Here is a 22,534-nt window from a genome sequence, read left to right as displayed (position 1 = left end):
ATTAAAAATGGAACGAACTATGCGGTTTGAAACCAAAGAGAGGAGAGTAAAGTGAATAATGTGACGTATGCTGTAATGGGATGGGATCGATAAAGGTATCGGAAACGTCAAGAATTAGCACGGACATGCTCGGTAAATATTATGAACTGCACAGAAATCATTTTCATGGATAAAATAGTTCGATTTTTTTAAGTAGTCTGTATTATAGTATTATTATCTTTATTCTAGAGTAGAATGAGTGAACTAGGAACAGTCGAGTTTCAAGTTATCTAGACTTGAACGAATAGACTTGTAGCAATTGAGTTCACAAAAATAACTTAGTTACGAGTGTTTGTTTTCCGTACTTTAGTATTTCTTTCAGGACACGCCAATTTTTGTAATGATTGCTAAATCTACTTTTTTAGTAGTAAAGAAGGAGAAGCGTGGATCTATTGCTAGAACTGTCATTGATAATTGTACTTTTCACTAAAAAAATAGACTTAAAAATGGTGCATAAATTGGTTTTACTATGTATGGCGCTTAATCCTTTCCTTCTAAATTGTTCTATGACGAAAAATGAGATGGTCCTTCTACTGTCTTACCATAACTAGTTCCTTACATGAGATGTCATTCACACTTTAGGGAGCTACCATTTGATTTTTATGGGGGGGGGGGGGGGGGGGGGGCTAGGATGAAATTTGAAAAAAAGGCAGGATGAGTAACTTGGCAAAAAAAAAGGCAGGATGACAAATTGTTGTAAAAAAGTCAGGATAAGCTAAGAAAAAAAAGGCAGGACCGAATAGACTGAAAAATAAAAAGGCAGGACAGAGATTACACATAAAAAAAAGGCAGGACAAAATTTTTCATCCTAGCCTCCCCATAAAAATCAAATGGTAGCTCCCCTACGTCAAACAATGTTTAAAACATTCATAAAAAAAATTAAGAAAATTAAAAAGAAAGAACCACTTACAAAAAAATATCTACTGCACGTAAAATAAGTGTACTCTTCTTAATTTTGGTTTTGGTTAAATGAAATATGGGATCTTAATATTATGTATAAACATATTAGTACATAACAGACAAAAATAAAACATTTAAACAGAGGTAAAAATAGCACTAAAAACACAAATTCACAGAAATGTTGTCATGACAAATATCAATTGATTGAGTTAATTGAATTTGTAAATAAGTCTGATAAACTACTTGTAGAGTGGTCGGATTCGACATGAACACTTTGTAATTCCGACAAAGACGGTGAATCACTTATATCCGACATCATAGGAGATTGACTGTCGGTAATTTCCGACATTGACATTGAGTCTTTAATTTTGTCGTCATCCATTGTTCCCGACTCCGATTGATCGTCGGCCTTTTCTGGTTTATCTCCATCCGATTTCATTTGATTTCTTCGGTGTTTAGCTCGAGCATTTTGAAACCATACCTGAAAATGAGATTAATATTGATTGAATTATATGCATATAATTTGTTAAGTTTGTAACAGAAATTATGTTTACAAGGCCAAAGGATCAATTCATGGGGAAAGACAAACTGTTACAATATAGTCAACAAAAACTAAACGGAAACAGTAAACAGTTAGCGACACAACTTCCGTGCACTAAAACTAGAATGAGTTAGCCATTCCTGTTCTACTGCATAAACAATATACACATACTACTAACCATGCCTCTATGTACCAACCTAGGCTATAAGTTTCGAATTTCAGATCAAGGGTTTATATTTATTTTTCGTCATATTCCCAGAAATGGAAATAATTAAAATGTAATAAATGCTAATATTTAAAATAAAAAGTTCTATAGTATAGAAGTGAGTCTTTCTATCTGGTTTTTATTTTAGCAAATAAATTATTATTATTCTAAATAGACTGATGTTTCGCGTATATATGTACCCCTTGAGTCGCAAACTGAAGGATGAAGCCTACAAGTTTTGGTATGTACATAATATTTTCATGTTTTCCATCATTTGTAGAATCCTAAAGACTAATCTATGTATGATATAGTCTGTTCGATTCATTAACAATTTAAGTGTATAACAAAGGTTGATTTTGAGCTTGACATATCTTACAGCTATAAAGAAGAAGACTGTGAAATGACATCTATAGTTATCTATGGTTCGCGAGGTTTCTGTTTTATTAAACGTCCGGTACGTTTATCCAGCAGTCTCTTTTGATTCACATTGCTATACTTAATTTCATGCATGAAACTTATGATCAATTTTTTTTTAATTGTTTTAAGTTGTTTTGTTCCATTTGGGTTTAAAGCTCTAAAGCTCTGAATCGTTTTAAATCTTTATAGAACCACGTGTCGTCATAAAATTAGTATATATGCATACCCTTTTTGTTATATGTATTGAAAACTGCTATATATAAAAAAAAATCATTACCTGTAGTACACGTTTTGATAATCCAGTCTTTTGAGAAAGTTGTTTCAAATCTTTAGCATCAGGATTGTGGTTCAGGTTAAAGTAGGATTTCATTGTTCGTAATTGGTGATGTTTAAATGAAGTTCGGACTCTTTTTTGTCGCGGAGGTTGCTGACTACAGTAGCCATCCTGTCTCATCATGTCGCCTCCTCTATCTGAACCATCACCAGGGACTAAACCTGCAAAATATAACATAAGTTAGACATATATATAGTGTTAACAATAGTCGATATTAAAAGTATATTGAAACATCTGGGGTTAGAAGCTTTTTTAAATGCCGTGATTCAGTGTTCAAAAGCCCGTTGCTGACGTAAACGTCAATAAGACAGAAACTCAACGATACCAAAATACATGCAAGTATATATACACAATGTGTTCATTGTGTCTTTTGTTTTGTTTCACGGTCTTGTGCATGTAGTTTTTTTTATAGCCCACAACAATCTATACACATATATATGTTATAAAGTATGCAAGGACGTTCATCCCAACAAACCCAAATATAGCTAACAGGGGCAGTGGCGGATCCAGAAATTTTCATAAGTGGGGGCCCACTGACTGACCTAAGAGGGGGCCCGCTCCAGTCACGCTTCAGTGATTCCCTATATAAGCAACCAAATTTTTTTTTCCCCAAAAGGGGGGGGCCCGGGCCCCCTGCCCCCCCCTAAATCCGCCTCTGAGGGGTTCCATTTGAAGACGGATTAGTCTGCATAGATTAACGTTTTAAAAAGCCGCTTACGTATTTCTAGTGCATATTCTATAATCACTTATATCTATGCTTCTTTGAATTATGACTATATCCTACATATTTTTTTAAAACTCGAATCAATCATTGCAAGATTTTCTCTGGTCTTTAAATCAACTCAAAGCGTATATACATACTAAATTATCATCTTAAAAAAACCTTTTAATTCATGGCATCCAACGCTTAAAATACTATTATCAAATGTAAAAATCTATTGTATATATCATCTCTTTTCGGCACATTTTAGCTCAGGCTTTCAAATCTTTAATTTTCAAACAAAATGCATAAAAACAGTAGCAATAAATCATGCCAATTGATGAAATACATATGGATATGCAAAAACGTAGATTTGCAGACGACAGTGCATCTAAATGTGTGGTATTCTGGATTGACGGATGTTATCGTATGGTTGGGTAAACGTGTCATGGATGGTTGCAAGATCCATTTTCACCGCTTCTGCAGTCAGAGTGGGAATATGATGTCACTACAGACGCGAAAATATCATCTATAGCTACCGATAGATTTTGACAGTTTTTCTGTTTGTAGATATTTTCATTTACGACAGACCACCATGTTTCCCGCGCCTTGTCCGTCAATACGAAGTGTTCCTAATGCATTTTTGACGAGAAAACCGGTTGCGTGAACGTCATGAATATGATGACGCCTAAATCAGACTGAATTCCCTGCATTGCTGATCCATATTAAACAAACAACTATGCTCACGTTATGTAACTATTAGCTTTTCATCCACGATTTACCACAGAAAGTTGTATACAAACGACCAAGGTCATGCTTGACAATGTTTTAGCTACTGTTTTACAGTATCACTATTATATGTGTGTCAACCTTTCTTTTAGCAAATATTGTGTGTATATCATGTAAGTTTAGTGAAATTCAATTATATATATATATATATTTATTGGGCACTAAAGTTTACAGCCACTCTCAGCACTTGCAAATTTATGTGAAAGCAGTTTTAATCAACATTTACACTATTTTCAATGTAGTTTAACCAGCATAAGATCGATAAGTGCAATTTCTTTTCGGTTTTGTAGAAGAAAAAATTTCGTATATATACCGTACGTATTTATATTATTGGGTAAATTTTAAATCATTACTTTTTCAGACTATTTTACATGTTCTCCACACCTTTTCAACAAATATTTACATGAATTTGACTTAAAAGTTTTTTTTAATATGATTTATTGTCAAATTCCAATAAATTTAACTTAGAGCATTTGAAATTTATTTTAAATTTATGAGATAAGTATATCTTCCAGTGCACCATGTTCATTATCTTTTCATTTTAAACTTCTGAATTTTCTGATTCAAATATTTTAATCAGTAAACAGTTCTGTCACAGCTAAATTTTAGTTTGGTGCAAATTATTCTGGTTCTTAGAAAATAAGAATATATCATAAAATGAGACAGTATTCCTACAACACAATAATGCAAAAAAAGGACATCAACCAAGGGTCTATTATTATAAATTATATCTTGTGAAAGTATGTATGTCAAGTTTTAAATCAACACATTGAGACAAAATAAATTAAGCAAGTACATGTTTACTTTCTAGGATAAGACCTACACACTTTATACTTGAAAGACACCATAAAACATATGAATTTTGATTTCTACGTTTTAACTGGTCCTATTTTTATCAGAAATGGAGAAAAAAAAATACAATCACATCATGTGTCGATTGCTCATGTGGTTGAAACAATTGATACACAAAAAGTGATAAACCTTGTACTGGTTTTTCTTGATTGATATTCCAAGCAATATTCATACAATTCATTCATCAGACGCTTCAAACATGGTTTCCGCATCAGTTTGACTTCTTTCATGCATTCTCAACAATTTATGTTTTAACAATAAATCACATTAATTCTATAGATTGACTTTGCTGAAGTGTGTTTTACCCCGATCCACTCAATTTGGGCCCCACTGAAAGTTTATTAACATGTTTTGGTAAACCACATAAAGAGAAAGGTTAGTAAGGTCTTTACAATGAATTCTATTAAAGAAAGGTTACACATCCATCATTTTATGATCAAAACTTATACAACTTTTAATCATGGTTTAAGTAATTTTGAAAATCGTCTAGGTTTTAGAAACCGAGCGCTAACATTAATTATATATTGAGATTTTTGGCAACTCAAAAAACCAGGTGAATAAAATTTATTGTTTAGAGCCGCACACATGATTGGTTTATTGTTGTTTACTTCTAAGTTCAGTGGCCAATATTACATACATGCTCAGGACGAGAACAAACCGTCAATTAATACAATAGGTAGGTCATGTTATATCGGATGACCTGGATACAGGGCGAGAAGTTAGGAATGCCACTGGAACATGAGGGTATATTGAAAAGCGATACTTTAGCCTTGTAATAGGCTATCCACTGACCATGGCCCTCAGAGCTGTTACTGTTATAATGCACATATTACATGATATAGGATTTTCTACAATTTGTTCATCCCGTTTAACCAAACAGACGCCCCCTTTTGCCAAGAAGGTTCTTTATGGTCGGAAGAAGATAAAAATACCTGATTCTATTTCCCAAGTCACCTTTAGGGTTGACCCAGTCGAAATAAAACGAAGTTATTTTGTATTTAACAGTTAACTCCGTCAAACACTGTCAATCAAGACTTCCATTTTTGCCAGAGCCATATATAACTGTCTCAGAAAATTATCGCAAGGGAAGACTACATACAGATATAGTGGACATCGTATCTGAATAAATAGAAGTGACTTTATTATGTTGTCATTACATTTCACGTCCTCACACTTATATCACAATATTGTAAATTACTGACTATGGTTACATGAGTTACATTTGAAGCAGAGTATGTTGTCTCTTCCGAAGTAGGCAACAAAGAGAAAACATTTTATTGAGGTTGGTATATGGCTTCATGTTATTTATTTATCATGAAAGACACAATTGAAGCTTTTGATAAAATGCATATCATAATCTCATATTTTAAGATTACATATAAAATATTTCCTCACTCTGTGAACCTTTTTTTTCTTCACTTTTATGATATAATTATTAGGCATAGTAGTTGTTTATTCATCTAAGTGAAATTTACACAACTCCCTTCTCCTAAATAAAAATTCGACCCCGTTTTATGAACTACAAATTATATACAGGATAAACGAAACTGATAGTGAAGATAAAATCGCATGATAAAGTTTATGTTCCTGTCAACATTAATTTTATTTTTCAGGTAGCCACTCATATGCTGTTCGCGAAGAAACATTCATTAGCTTTTCATTGCTAAAATGTGCAAGTTTAGAAAACCATAAACTCCATGACATGAAAAGGCAGTGTGTAAAACATGGTGATAAATATAGTCTCTTTTTCGTCGTAATAATTAAGTCTTTTACTATTCAATAATTAAGCAAAAATAAATTTGCGCAAAGGATATTGACCTTTGCAGATATTTAATTGAAAATTAAAAATGCATAAATAGAGTGTTTTTTTAATGAAAAAAGTTAGTTCGATAACTTGTACAAATTGCATTATTATACCAAAAACATAAAATTAAACGAGTCATTCAAATGCTTCAGAATTATTTAGAATAAGGTTGGGCTGAAGATACGGAAATTAATTATCTTTTTCCACCTTTTGGATTTTCACATATTGTGTTAGGAACTTTTGACATGATATTCAAATGAAATAGTTTAAACATTAAAAACGAAATCAAATCAATATTACGAACAATATTTTACAGCAGATCCTAAAAATGTCTGTGTGACTCGTATGGGATTGACGTTTGATGTCAGTTTGGGGGTAATAATAAATCACTGGCTCGTTATCGGTGATAACTACGTACCGAACTTCCCCGCGGAGAACAGGAGATTTCTGCAATAGTTTTAACACTCTAAATCATCAGCTACAAATTACTGCGCTCCATGGAGGATAATCATCTCCGCAGTAAATAACACGATCGCTATATCACCTGCTTACTCAAGTGATATGCATCAGCTTTTAATAATGGCACTGGTGGTCATGAAAATTGTTTTGGGTACATTGGAAGCTAGTGTTGGGGTAATGAAATAAAGAATACACGGATAAATTCACTGGACGAAAAATCAAGAACTTAAAACTAAGTAAAGTTAATATTTCTTTATTACGGGTAAAACCAACTGAAAACATTCATGTTTGCAACTTTTTGGGTGGGCTGTTTAAAATTCAAATGCTAAAAATGTAAAACAAAGGTTGAACGAAATATATGTGAAGTAAATTCTAAATTACAAGATTGACTGTTGATTGAAATATAATTATTTGTTCCAAAGACAGTTAGCTGCATGAACAGTTCAGTTCTGTCATCAGTAATAAATATTTCAGTTTTACCTTTTCTGATGTCAAAATGAGGACTAAATTAGCTCTGCTGCAAACAGTGTCCGTTAAAATAACTTTCTGACAATCATAGTGTTTATGAAATGTAATAACCTCCTGTCTTGATTGCTTGTGTCGTTTGTTTGCTGTCAGAACGTACATTCACACAGTTTAGCTCTAATAAATACTTCAGAAATACAAATTGAATTTGTTTTTTTTTTATATTCACTGGATTAAGTCTATTAAAATACTATTATGTTTGATACATGTATTGTACAACAAAAAATTGTTGCAAGAAAAATAGTCAGGAAGGCGTCAATCTTTTGTTAAATTCAACAACCATAAATTTATATTGTTTGCTTCGAATTTATACTTAAAAGGGAGCATGTATAACTAAAATATTATATTTAAATCAGGTTCCTTGTGTAAAGAGGCATCTATTTATTTATAGACTAACAAGTGTGGTCAATATTAGAAAAATCAAATATTTGAATTAGTTTCTCTATCCGGCACATACGTCCAAGTCACAGAGATCTAAAAGCTACTGAATACGAGGATTTTAAACATAAAAATGATTTATTGAATAAAAATAACATAATAGGCAAACGTTATTTTAAAACGCAACCGCACTGTTTTTGTTTTCTCTGAATTTTTAAAGTACTAATTCGAGAAATATATATAACGTCTGCATGGCAGAGGTTAACAGAAATCAAAGTAACGCAAAATAGGTGAGTATGTTATATGCAACATAAAATTCAGAATGGAAATGGGGAATGTGTCAAAGAGACAACAAACCGACCATAAAGCAGACAACATACAGCAGAAGGTCACAAACAGGTCTTCAATGCAATTTTATGAAATATTGATGAAGTACAATATGGTTGTCTAGTTGGCAATGATATCACATCTCCTCATTCTTAGGCCAACTAAAATTAATTAGTAGATTTTCATCTAAATTTTTGAAAAAAATGGGGCGGGTGGGAGGATTTTATTTTTTAAATTTTATTTCATATGAAACCTTTTTGTCATGTGTTATTCATATATGCAATTGTAATCGAATAAGCATATATAATACATCCATAAGGTATCGTGTATAAGACAATAACAATCAAAACCAAGGAGTAACCAAAGACTTATAAAACCAAAGACATTTACATCAACGGTTACAAATAAGAAGTACGAAACAACACGAACTCCACTAAAAACCAGGAGTGAAATCAGGTGCTCCAGAAGGGTAAGCATTTCCTGCACCGTATACGGCACCCGTCATGTTATTTCTTTGTTCAGTTCGGTAATGATGAAAGGTTGTTATGACTGAGGAAGAATATCACTGAGATATGATTTCTGACACACTTTTGTCATGATGGCGACCATAAAATTTCTTGAGTGATGACCTTAATTTGATTGATTCATAGCCCTGTCTTAGCAACTTTTGAGAAAGCAGTATTCCTCGTTCAACAAAACCAACGTACTTTGAGCTATCTCTAAAGTAACGTATCAATTGAGACACATATACTCCATATGCTGGTGCCGCTTTTTTCAAATTCATAAATATATATCTCTGATTGGCAACAACTGTGCTACATGTAATTGCCGCTTTAGAAACCTAATTTATAGTAAACAGCAGAAATGTGGAGAAATGCTCTCTTCAGTTGGATTACCTACATCAAATGTATTTTGCTTTCTAAGCAATGTTTTGTTGTTCTTATAAAATGAAGCAAATGCATTGGTATTCAACAAAAGTACGAAAAGTACAGCATAAAATGAAAACTCAAACAGTGTTTAAATAATAGGGTTGGTCCTTAGGCAGCAACCATTTGATTTTCTGGGGGGGGCTATGGTTTTTTTTTCTGTGCAAACTTTTTTTTTCGCCTGTGGCGAAAAACAATCTATTTTTTTCGCAACAAGTCGAAAACAATTTTTTTCTTTCAATTTTAGCATTACATATAGTGACAGCTGAGGGTGAAACAAACAATTTTTTTTTCTCAGAATCAAAAACAAATTATTTTTTTCTCCAAAAACTGGAAACAAACTTTTTTTTCCAAAAAAAACCATAGCCCCCCCCCAGAAAATCAAATGGTTGCTGCCTTAATATCATCAAGATGCAAATACAATTACAATGTAGAACATAAAGTTGTTTAATGACTCTATCGTGGGTATTGGACAGAGGTTGTTTTCTCTATTTCTACAAAAAACGAAATTAAGGCTAAATCTAAATCTAAGACCTTGCTATAATTAATAAATTAAAAATGCGTATGTTTGTCGATTTTTTTTTAACTCAATATATAATTATACGGTCAACAATCTAAAAAGTTCATGCTTGTGTTAATTTCTTTATTCAAGTCAAATGTGTTCCACGATTCTAACGCTTTTGGGTTTCATTCACAGGCCAGATTTCTTGACACAAAGTCATTGCATAAATAAAATAAATCCAAGGTGTTTTACTGATTTGTGTCATTTGTGACCGTACGGCGATCCGGGTCCGTTCGCGCCCATTCACGTTCGCACCCACTCATGTTCGCCCCCTTTCACTTTCGCACCCTACATGTTCGCACCCAAAGTCCGTTCGCACCCTACATGTTCGCGCCCAATTTTAATTGGTTTTGTGTTTAATAACTTTGTAATCAAGTCTTGGCAAGTAGTATTCTTATAAGTATAATTGTCCTCAAAATAAAGTGAATCAGCGTTTTTTTTTTTTTTTTTTTTGTGTTGAATAAATCTTAATCATGTTTTGGATAGTGTATTGTTAAAAGAAAATATTATTCCTTTCTAAATAAATTGGGATTCTGTCAACGTGAATAACTCTTAATCATGTTTTGGTTAGTGTATTGCTATAGTTTATTGTTTCATAGTTTCAGATCAAAGGTACCAAGCTGTTAAAAACAATTAAATTATCTTTTGTGTTTTACAAGTTTAAAATCTTCAATCATTTACTCATACCAAGCTATAAATAAATTGAATTTTCAGTATTTACACGAAAGCAATTAAAAACAACAATCATGATTTTCCAATTATTCAACTGGAATTTGAATTAAAATTGGGCGCGAACGTGTAAAGTGCGAACGGACCTTGGGTGCGAACGTGCGAGGTGCGAACGTGTAGGGTGCGAAAGTATATTGGGCGCGAACGGACCTGATACCCTTGGACACATCGTATTACTTGTAACCCGAATATTTCACGCCCTTCTCGTAATCAATCTCTATTCTCGGGAAATGATGTTGTCATCATAGATCAGCAGAATATATGGACTTAATCATTCAGTAAGAATACGAGAAATACGAAAACCGAAATTTTAGAAAGGAAGTTTTACATGAAACAAAATCATCGACGGTTACCGGTAACGGAAATGAACAAAATCCGGAAATCGTTTTTTTTTTTTTTTCAAAAATAAAAAAAATCGGGGCGGAAAGATTTCAGAGGGGCGGGCGGGGATGAAAATCTATCAATTAATTTTAATTGGCCTTATAAAGTACCAGCTGATTTCCAGTTTGAGCGGCATAGCATGAGAGAAAAATAGAACCAAATATAACGGAAAAATTTATCAATATAAAATTAAGCAAACAAACAGTAATTAGGCCTAAACATAAAAAAATAATTGTTGGTACATTTTTCAATTTTCTAAAATAGGAAAGAAAAGTAAACATCTCTAACTGAATTCAGCAAATTCAACTTTATTCCACTAATGAAAACGATTAAAAAAATAACCCATGAATGTTTCATATTTCTACGAAAGACCTTGTCCTCTGTGACCTTATTTACACTTCAAAAGCAATCAAAAATTTAATCACTTTTTATTAATTATTCAAAGTATAAACAACCTGGTCAACAGTTCTGTAAATACTCAACTAAATATGTGTATTGTTTCTCATTCGGGAATTAAAACTTTAACATAATATCAAAGGAATTGATTTTTGATGTTCCGTGTGAAAACGACATACACTTCAAACTCTTAATATTTAAACTACATCTTCAACATTAGTTTGTATAATATGTCTCTGGTTTTATGAATGAACATTAAAAGGAAGCTAACACCTACTCGTTTACAATACGCCGAGATAATGTTTGAAATGTGCTACACGAATATCTGGCATTTTCGATTTTCAACACAGTGTATGAACTGGTCAACTTTATTTATACAGTGGCTAGCATCCTTTTTATGAAACATAACGAAACATTTCCGATTTCATGAAAGAAGAACATCAGCGATCATCCATGGTAGTTTTGAGAATAATCATTAAAGTACCTTACAATTCCTAAAACTATAGTTAATTCAATTGTATGGACAAGTGGACCGATCTAGAAATTCAACTTCTGCTGAAAATGAGCATAACGACTTTCGTTGAGCATTTCTAGCGGTATGGTTACGATGGTAAATGAAGTCGAGACCAACCAATATTTATAAAAAAGAAGATGTGGTATGATTGTCAATGAGACAACTCTCCACAAGATACTGCTTTTTTCACATAAAAATGTAACTGTTACTTTATCATGTTTATAGTCATGTAATATTCTCGTAAGACTTTTTCAACTGAGTGCACAATGTCAAAACACTAATCCATTCCCACAATGCACCAAACCGTCTGAATTGAGGGGCACCCTCGTCGTCATTGAAAACCTAAATATATTTATATTCAATCCCATACTTGGAAGATTTAGAAAAAAAAGTTATTACATAACATTAAAAGAAATTGATAGTGAAACATGAATGAAAATTTACAGCATTAATTCAATCGGATTTTAAACGTATAAGGAAAATACCACTTGTGTTTTAGTAAGGATATTAATCATTAAGTTTTAAACCACTTCTGGATAAACTCGCTATATACATCCTGTCGGCTACTGTTCATGTATATTGGGTGCTAAGACCGGTCAATTGCCGATTTCTTGTGTCCTAATTCTTACTTCCTTTTCGTCCGGTCTTTCGGAATTCTTTATGGTTCAGTGTGTCAAGTATTGGGATCCGTTCAAGGATTGACTCCATCCGATGTACACGAAAGATACAAGTGTTAATAGGTCAGATGAACAGAAAATAGTATAAAGTTCTATACGAATCAAACAGTGAATTAAAGCATACAAAAAATGCAAAGATTTTTTCGAGATTGCATTATTTTTTATATACTAGTAGATAAATAAAAATGCTAGCCCTTTTTGTTTCAAACCCACAAAAGACTTCCACGAAAATTTGATATATAAAGGTCAAACAATGGCAAGTACTTTACACCATCGAAATAGTCTGTACACCGTCTGTAATCCGTTGCAGCTTTGATATTCAAGTCATCTACTCGAGAGACTAAATGACAACTATACTATATGTATGTGTGTATGTGTGTGTGCTGTAGTTGAAATTTAGCTATATAGAGTGTAGTTACTACTACATCCTTTAGCCATCATAATCTAATTGAAATTTACAGACAAACATAACAAAACTGAAAGAATCGCATAAAATCTAAGTGGAGCGAGACCGAAGAAATCAGTGGATGATCTAGAAATTTTCATAAAAGAGAGGAGAAAAGGGGGTGGGTGGGTGGCACTGACGGCATAAGAGGGGCCTGTTCCAATCATTTTTCCGTGATTCACAAAAAAATCAAAAGAATTCCCACAAATGTGGGGAGGGGCTAGCTATGTATATAATACATTGTATTATAAAATTATTACTGGAAATATTTCATAAAATTAGTTGCTTAATTATAAGTTCATTCAATGTTTTTCTTTTAACAATAACAATAAGAATATGTATTGTTTTAATTAATAAGGACATTTGATGGGCAACATGAAAATCACCTAGACACAAAATGATACACTATCAATTTTACATTGAAATGAAATTTAAACTGTTCATTTAATTATAAATCTACATTTATATTTCTTTATCTCATATCATAATAAGATAATTTTGCTGTCTCAATATTAAGGTCTGACCAAATAGACTGTTTTGGTCTAAAATACACCATGCCAAAAACGTAAAAGTATTTGTGACAAAATATCTCTAAAGGACCAACACTTAACTCAATTAACTGATAAAACCATGTTTTGTCCAAATTATTTTTTAACACCCACACCCTTAAAATAATCGAAATTAAAATCCCATCAGGATGTTTACAGATTGATACATCCGCTACCAGATGTCGGTTGAGTCTGAGATGCAGCCAAAAATCTTTTAATGTCAATTACTATATATGGAAGAGCCTCTTGATATTTTGTCGAGGAAAAACCGTTCGATTTACATTATATGCACCTATAATTTTATCTTTTCAATCTTATTATCTATATTTATAACATTCGTCATGTATAGTTATCTAGATCCCAGTCCGTTGGCGGAGTGAAAAGATTTTTATAAACATAGATTTTAAAGATCTAAATTATTATTTGAATCACAAGATATATTTTCACAAACTATTTATCGGTAAATATAAATTCGGCAAAAGGAAATTTGCATTCTAGATTTATAGTTTCCTATTAAAAAAGCATGAGAATATAAACTAAAAAAATATAAGATCATTTTCTAATTTGCCAAAATGAAGTTTATATTGTGATATGTTCAAAAAAAAATATGTCTCCGCGCCTTGAAAACTAAATGAAAGAATTTTAAAATAAAATACTAGAAGATACCTCTGAGAAAATGCTTCAATAATATCAAACGAGAAAATCTGGTTACCTTATGTTTTTTCCTGCTATATCATAAAAAAAGCTATGTAGATTCCTCTAGAAATTATACTATTTCTGAGTTATCTCCCCTCAAAGTCTTAAATTACAAACTAGAGGCTCTCAAGAGCCTGTGTCGCTCACCTTGGTCTATGTGCATATTAAACAATGGACACAGATAAATTCATAACAAAATTGTGTTTTGATGATGGTGATGTGTTTATAGATCTTACTTTACCGAACATTCTTGTTGCTACAATTATCTCTATCTATAATGAACTTGGCCCTTTAATTACAGTGGAAAATATTTTCTAAAAATCTACAAAAATTTATGAAAAATATAAAAAAATTACTATAAAGGGCAATAACTCCTAATGGGGTCAACTGACCATATCGGTCGTGTTGACTTATTTGTAAATCTTACTTTGCTGAACATTATTGCTGTTCACTGTTTATCTCTATCTATAATATTATTCAAGATTATAACCAAAAACATCAAAATTTCCTTAAAATTACCAATTCAGAGGCAGCAACCCAACAACTGGTTGTTCGATTCATCTCAAATTTTCAGGGCAGATAGATCTTGATCTGATAAACAATTAAACCCCCATTTCAGATTTTCTCTAAATGCTTTAATTTTTTAGTTATAAGTCAAAAACAAAAACTTCAATTTATCCCTATTATCTATTTTTAGCCATGGTGGCCATCTTGGTTGGTTGACCGGGTCACCGGACACAATTTTTAAACTAGATACCCCAATGATGATTGTGGCCAAGTTTGGTTAAATTTGGCCCAGTAGTTTCTGAGGAAAAGATTTTTGTAAAAGATTACTAAGATTTACGAAAAAATGGTTAAAAATTAGCTATAAAGGGCAATAACTCCTACAGGGGTCAACTGACAATTTCAGTCGTGTTGACTTATTTGCAAATCTTACTTAGCTGAACATAATGGCTGTTCACTGTTTATCTCTATCTATAATATTATTCAAAATAATAACCAAAAACAGCAAAATTTCCTTAAAATTACCAATTCAGGGGCAGCAACCCTACAACGGATTGTTCGATTCATCTGAAATTTTCAAGGCAGATAGATCTTGACCTGATAAACAATTTAACTCCATGTCAGATTTGCTCTTAATGCTTTGGTTTTTGAGTTATAAGCCAAAAATTGCATTTTACCCCTATGTTCTATTTTTAGCCATGGCGGCCATCTTTGTTGGTTGACCGGATCACTGGGCATAATTTTTAAACTAGATACCCAAATGATGATTGTGGCCAAGTTTGGTTTAATTTGGCCCAGTAGTTTCAGAGAAGATTTTTGTAAAGGATTACTCAGATTTACAAAAAATGGTTAAAAATTGACTATAAAGGGCAATAACTCCTAAAGGGGTCAACTGACCATTTCGGTAGTAAGACTTATTTGTAAATCTTATTTTGCTGAACATTATTGCTGTTTACAGTTTATCTCTATCTATAATATTATTCAAGATAATAACCAAAAACAGCAAAATTTCCTTAAAATTACCAATTCAGGGACAGCAACCCAACAATGGGTTGACCGATTCATCTGAAATTTTCAAGGCAGATAGATCTTGACCTGACAAACAATTTAACCCCATGTCAGATTTGCTTTAAATGCTTTGGTTTCTGAGTTATAAGCCAAAAACTGCATTTTACCCCTATGTTCTATTTTTAGCCATGGCGGACATCTTGGTTGGTTGACCGGGTCACCGGGCACAATTTTTAAACTAGATACCCCAATGATGATTGTGGCCAAGTTTGGTTTAATTTGGCCCAGCAGTTTCAGAGGAGAAGATTTTTGTAAAAGTTAACGACGGACGACGGACGACGGACGCCGGACGCCAAGTGATGAGAAAAGCTCACTTGGCCCTGTGGGCCAGGTGAGCTAAAAATGAAATCAAGCAACAAAAATCTAACTAAAGAAAAATAATTTGTTAGTGTAAATTTAAATTACAAATAAATGTTAATTTAAAACAAATTTAAATTACTAAATTGCATTTTTGCGTCAAGATTTTGCCGACTTGATTGAAAATCAACAACCATTGTGCTCTGCTATTTCTCCATCTAAGATGACGAAAGATAACAGAATTCTGAAATGCCAAATTGTCAATGCTCAAAGAATGAACCTTTTGATTGAATAAAAATGAAAATAACTAAATTCTTGTTCAATATTTCAATTGTTGCATTTTCTTGTCAAAATCGGTATACTTTTACTAAATTGATTCCATAAGCATGCATGCTTTAATTCACATTTCTCCCACTACATCTTCAAAAGTACTCGATATATCCAACAACAATAGTAAATTAAATGGAATCTATTTTACAATTAATTATTTGCAAAAAACAAACTTAAAAATACTACCCTAAACAAAGACAATTCGGTACGACCAAACCAAAACGGCACGCAACACAACACAATTTCGATTTAAAACTGAGGCAAAAATAAACTTTCAAAATGAACCGAGCTTGTAGGATGGAATTCTATTTGCACTTGATTTTCAGTGAATAAATCAATTTTCAAATGTAGATATATTATCGAGGTGAAATCTTTGAAGTCAAGTCGAATCTCACAGAATTAAATATATATACTAACAGCTTTGGTCTTGATTTGAAACAAATGTTGAGCCCGTGTTTTTATTAAGATTCCCATTGCCTGGATAATAACCGTACAACAATATGTATCAGTTATCATAAACCTATGATAACCTTGTACAATAACAAATTGACGCTAAATTGTTATATTATAGATTGGGCTCATATTTCTTAAAAGATTTCTGTAAAAAGCACGTCGTTATGACGGCAATTTTATCGTATCGTCTTCACAAATGGTATGACATTTCTTTGAAAAAAGCGTCTAAGTGATAACGATTCTGATGATACACTCTCCTATATAAAAAATAGGAAAGAACAATTTTGAATTATGTTGAAGGTAGATAATCTAAGTGATATTGAAAACATCTAAAGTTTGTAACAAAACATCTGTATTTAACGGAAAATAAACTGATAAAATCACATTTATACCAGAAAAACTTCAACAGCTATCTTTACTTTTTATTCTTACGTCGGCCGAAAAAAGTTTTAGTTCGTTTTACTTTAGAAAAAAAAAGGATTTTTATGGTTTTTTACTTGTCACTGAACGCGCTAATAAACCGCTTTCAAACATTATCATTGTATGATTGTAAATTTATAAAACTTTTTTTTAGGTAAGAAAAACAAGAGAAACGTTACATCTGAGAACGTAGAAGGCTTCACACCGAAACCATGTTTCCATATGATATGGAACCTACTTCGAAGTTTTAACAAACATTTGGAAGGTACACACAAACTGATTCAATAATTGGTGGCCTTCGGCTGCTATTTGCTCTTTGGTCGGGTTGTTGTTTATTTGACATATTCACCATTTCCATTCTCAATTTTATTGTTTGCGTTGTTCATGAATAGCACCCAATGTAGTTACTTTATGTTAAAAACTATTTCAAATTTATCAGACTTCAGTTTGTACTTCGAGCTCAGATTCAGTAGGCAGATCAGAAACATCAAACTTTGATTACAACCTAGGTTTTAAAGGTGTTTTTTTTTCTTATTATTCATGTTATATAACTGCAAATACATTTAATTCACTTCATTTCTTCGACATCCGAATTTTCACTGAAATGTTGCTTTGGGGAAAAAGAATCTTCAGACATGTTATGCAAAATAACAAATATGTCAACCTTTCAAGCTGTTTAAATAACGTCCGACCGCCATCTTAGAATCTCACCTTGAAGCCCGAACGAGTACAGTTGTTATAAGTGTACTTGACCAATTGTTAAGCTATTGTATTTATTTTAGAGACGGCGAATGAATGGGAAAATTGTCACAATTTTGTCCAAACCCCTGCTGTAAAATCTGAAAAACAGAAAAGGTATGAAACAATGGCGGATTGAATTACCACTGTCGGGACCATGGCCGCGGGATCGGATTATCTACAGTTCGCGGTCATGGCCGCAGTTGGAATCGTCAGATTATCAATACTTTGTTTAGAGGTTTACTTCAGGTGTGTTAAGTAGAATCAAAATAAAGGATGACATATATTTTCTCACGTTTTGTTAAAAACAACTTCAAATCTCAGCTTACTCGAATTCAGTGAGACAGATTTTTCTTACTTTCGTTTGACAGTAAAAATTGCCGTTTGTGCATTATTTTATGAAATACAAGCTCCCGATTATATTTGCGTCTAATTGGCAATAACTATGAATATTAAGATGACATAATAACAAAAGAATGTATGTTTGATATGCATTTGTTCTTTATGGGGACTCAAAGATACGAACAACATTCAACACGCGTTGTCCCCTTAAAAAATAAACAAAGAGCTCATAGCTAAACATATTTAATAGCACTGAAAGTTAAAACAACGAGAAGAGGAGCTATTTGATTCGAACATATCTTTCGTGTATATTTATAGTATTTGTTTTTATGGACTTCCCTTTTTTGAATTTGCTTTTGGAGTTCAGTATTTTAGTTTTACTTTTTTTACACAAAACCAACATGAAAACATCCGAGGACTCTCTGCTATGTGGTCAGAAAATGTCTGTTATCTTAAAAATCAGTTTTGACAGAATTTATCCGTTGTAGGTGCCACGACCCCGTCCAAGATTACATCTTGAAAATAAAATAGACATAATTTGTCTGTATCAGCTATACCATTAAAGACAATATGGCACGCGCACTGAGATTTAATAAATGTACAACTTTCGATAATTATACAAATTGTTAATTTTATGATGCGCATATCTCTGATTCTTCAAGACATTTGACATTTTGGAATTTAGGTCTCCAGTTTGACTAATGACCGACAAGCGCGCCAGAAAGGACTTTGGAGTTTTATGAGCAACGTTTTGAGTAACGAAATACTGCCTTGTATTTTTTATCATTTCGATCAAAACCTTGAAATAAATAAAATACGTCCTGTGCATTATATAAACCAACAAGTTTAATATATCGTTTTGGAAATAAAATCAAACATTTAAATATCAAATTGCGTCTTGACACATTTTCGCAATACTGTCATTTTCAATTTTCATGAAAATAATTCAACACCATTCGATTATGCATGAAAACAAACAATAATATTCAGAGAGCTATGAATTTCCTATTTGATTTTTCATAATCATATTAACAACAAAAGGCTAGATCGTTTTCAATTACGAGATTCTTAATAAAACTAATCTCTTATTTAAACAAGAGTATAATAAGGTCGGATTTCTCTTCATTGATTCTGATAATGCATATTACATTTAGCTCCTTCCTTTTGATTGTCAATTTCCGTCAATCAATTTTTATTAATTTGTATTGATCTTGGAAGGCGGGATTGCAGTGACAAAAATACACATACTTTTTTTTTTTAGTTTGACGAGTTGTCTAAGACATTTAATATATTAAAAAAAAAATGATATATTTTAAAACTAAATATATGTAAAAACAAGAATATTTTTTTGAAACAGAGAACTGCAAGCGTTTCTTTGTGTTATTTTAAATTCCTTCATTTTTTATTTTAGTGCTCTGATCTGGACTGATTTTGACGGCGCTGTTGATGAATAAAACAAACATTATTTTACATTTTCATTTCAAGGCCTTCCATCGCTCACCATGAGGTACGGGTTTTGCCCATTGTTGAAGGTTTTACGGTGACCAATACTAAAACTAGTGCATTACTTGGTCTCTGATGAGAGTTGCCTCATTTACTGCATTTTTTATTTTTTTTTATAAATTGTAAAGTGGCATCAATGATGAATTTTAAACATACGTGTTTACAAGTTTTTTTTCAAATTTAAAATATTTATAAAAAAAATATCTTGTAAATTTTCTAATGTTATCTTCACAGTTGATTTTATAAGATAGAAAGCGATGACAGGCAATGATGCGTTACTATCATACATTTCGACGTTACGTCTTTGTTACGTTAAATCTGTCATTAGCATTGAGAGATAATGAAATGATGCAGGGTCAACGTCATTAATTTTCAATTTAAAAGAAATTAAGATAAAATTCTTAGTGTGTGAAAGAAAGCAGAAGTCAGTTCCGAATTGACATTTTACTAATGTAGTTTAATTCAAAAATGTATTTTATTTTATTTAGTTTTATTTATTTAAAAAAAATATGTATTAAATAGCACATACAAAAAATCAATACATTTAATCAGAATTTTAGAATTTATCCTACTTCTGAAGCCTACGTTATCTTGATTTGAATCGGAACATAGTATAATTCAATATCTACAATGTTTTTGAGTAAATAAAAGACCAGAGGGAAAAATGTGAAGAAAAAAATATTTGTTATTCTAAAATGTAAAAATATCGTAATATCAGATGAAACTTGGAAATTTGATGAAATTGTTATCAAAATTCTCAGTTTATCCAAAAATCTTTCACTGTTATCAGAAATAAAATACACAACGGATTATGAACAACATGTATTAAATAAACTTATGCAAGACTTAAGACAACATTTTTAGAATGTCATTTTGGTACATTTAAGATATGACTTATGTTGAGGTTATCGCTGGTCGATAAAAAAAATTAAATATCATGCATTCAATAATACGGTACAGTGCAAGAGAGATCTATCCTGACCTCTCAAAAAACTTTGTCAGCAAGATTTTAAATTTATTATATATTTTTTTCATATTGTAATTGAAACTTTTTCATCTACTTTGTAAATGATTATGGAAAGGTTTTCACACGATGCTATATAGCCTTTTTGTGCTTTACACAAAGAAGTTTATAATGCACGTCCATAATATTAATGAGGGTTGGAGATATTTTTTTACTTTGCCAAAATGTTATTTATATCGGGCTAATTTCAAAAAGGTTTTAAAAACTTACAGGTCACTATGTTTCTTTTTTGCAAATTCTGATATTTTTATAGGATTATACACGAAAAAGCACTATTACAAGTGACAGAATAGAAACAGCTTTGATAGAATTTATAAATCTTAAAAAGGGTCTTTGTACTCGTTTTCTTACTTTTGATTAAAATGGGTGTGCATTCATTTATTTCATTATATTTCATTATTTATATTATTTGTTGTCATTCTCCGCCATTGATACAAACTGTTTGTAATTATAAAACATGTATGTAATTATTCACTGATGCTATTATATTTGTATATATAAATTCTATAAGCTGTATTGCTTCTGAATAAAAGACTATTATTATATAGTATTCAAATAATATCTCATTCTAAAAAAAAGTTTTTGGATATTATATCAATCAAAACATTTTCTAAATACTAAAAAAAACTTAGACGTAGATCGTTAGCAATACAAGATGACAGAAGACGAAAACAGCTAGTTGAGAAGTCAAAAAAGCTAACAATAGTATGAAATTCAAATAGTGAAAGCAAACATTTGCAGTAACAAACGCCAAAAAAAAAACCGGGAAGAACATTTGTGCTCCGGAAAACAGTATCACTATAACTTTTGAAAAGATTGAACACAGAAAATATGTTCGCAACTGATTTATGCGCTAAAATATGCAAACTTTATAGATCCATCGTTAAGGGTTACTTTGGCCATCGATTCTGTTCCATAACTGTCCAGCAATGATCCGAAGCTTAGGTTTACCTATGGCATTATATAGGACGGCTAGGCTAATGTCAAATTGCTGTATACAATGCTTTCTTTTATTCATATTATACAAATAACTACCATCTTGATAGCTCAAGACTCATGATTAATGGATTCATTTTCCAACTCTGACACTTCTTGGGAATTCTTAAACCATTGCCGATTTCAGTAGGTTATCATTCGTCACCTTCATCCCTCATCGAAGAATTGAGAGTTCCGAACGTTTATATCTGACACCTCATTACTCCTCAAGACAGACTTAATTTACAGAAACCCAGAAATGCCTCATTTTCCTGTTGTCGTATTCATCAATAAAATAAAACATAATTCTCCGGACCTTGAGAATTCCTTTTATTATTGCCAACAATAATATATACACTGTAAACGCAAATAAAACAATAAAGGACGTTTTAAAAATGTCTTCCGAGAATCCAGTCCGGATTTTTTTATTGTTTACAATCGTCAGACAAAAAAAATATACAAAGTCTCCTTAATCCTTTTCCTTAATCTGATGTGTGATTGTTTAATCTTTTCGCTTTATGGTCATGTAGGTATGAGAAATTTCAAAGGAAGGCAAGCATAAGAAAAAATCAACCTTGTACGCAAGTTTATATACAACAAACCGAAAAAATATAATAAAAGCAACTATCTGAAACCAAGCACATGGTTTATAAAGCACTTATCCATAAGCTGCTTAAGCTAACTCTGGTCTTTACTGAATCTCATTCAAGCTCAGTCTGTCGAGTGGACTAGGGAA

At 31.9% G+C, this 22,534-nt stretch overlaps 1 protein-coding gene across 1 annotated transcript in view; it reads right to left on the bottom strand.

Annotated features, from left to right (window-relative positions):
• Positions 1–884: 884 nt before the first annotated feature.
• The window catches only part of LOC143062657 (LIM/homeobox protein Lhx9-like), a 35,447-nt gene continuing 13,797 nt past the window's right edge, over positions 885–22,534 (bottom strand). The window contains exons 4-5 of the mRNA XM_076234345.1: positions 2,380–2,597; positions 885–1,420 (exon numbers count right to left, since the gene is read on the bottom strand). Of these exons, the coding sequence (XP_076090460.1) occupies positions 1,136–1,420; positions 2,380–2,597 (503 nt within the window). The 3' untranslated portion in view covers positions 885–1,135. The remainder of the gene's footprint in view (positions 1,421–2,379; positions 2,598–22,534) is intronic.

Source organism: Mytilus galloprovincialis, chromosome 2 (assembly GCF_965363235.1).
Source record: "Mytilus galloprovincialis chromosome 2, xbMytGall1.hap1.1, whole genome shotgun sequence".
In the NCBI taxonomy this organism is placed as follows: domain Eukaryota; kingdom Metazoa; phylum Mollusca; class Bivalvia; order Mytilida; family Mytilidae; genus Mytilus; species Mytilus galloprovincialis.
The sequence above is the reverse complement of the archived record's forward strand: the minus strand, read 5'-3'. Positions and strand labels throughout refer to the sequence as shown.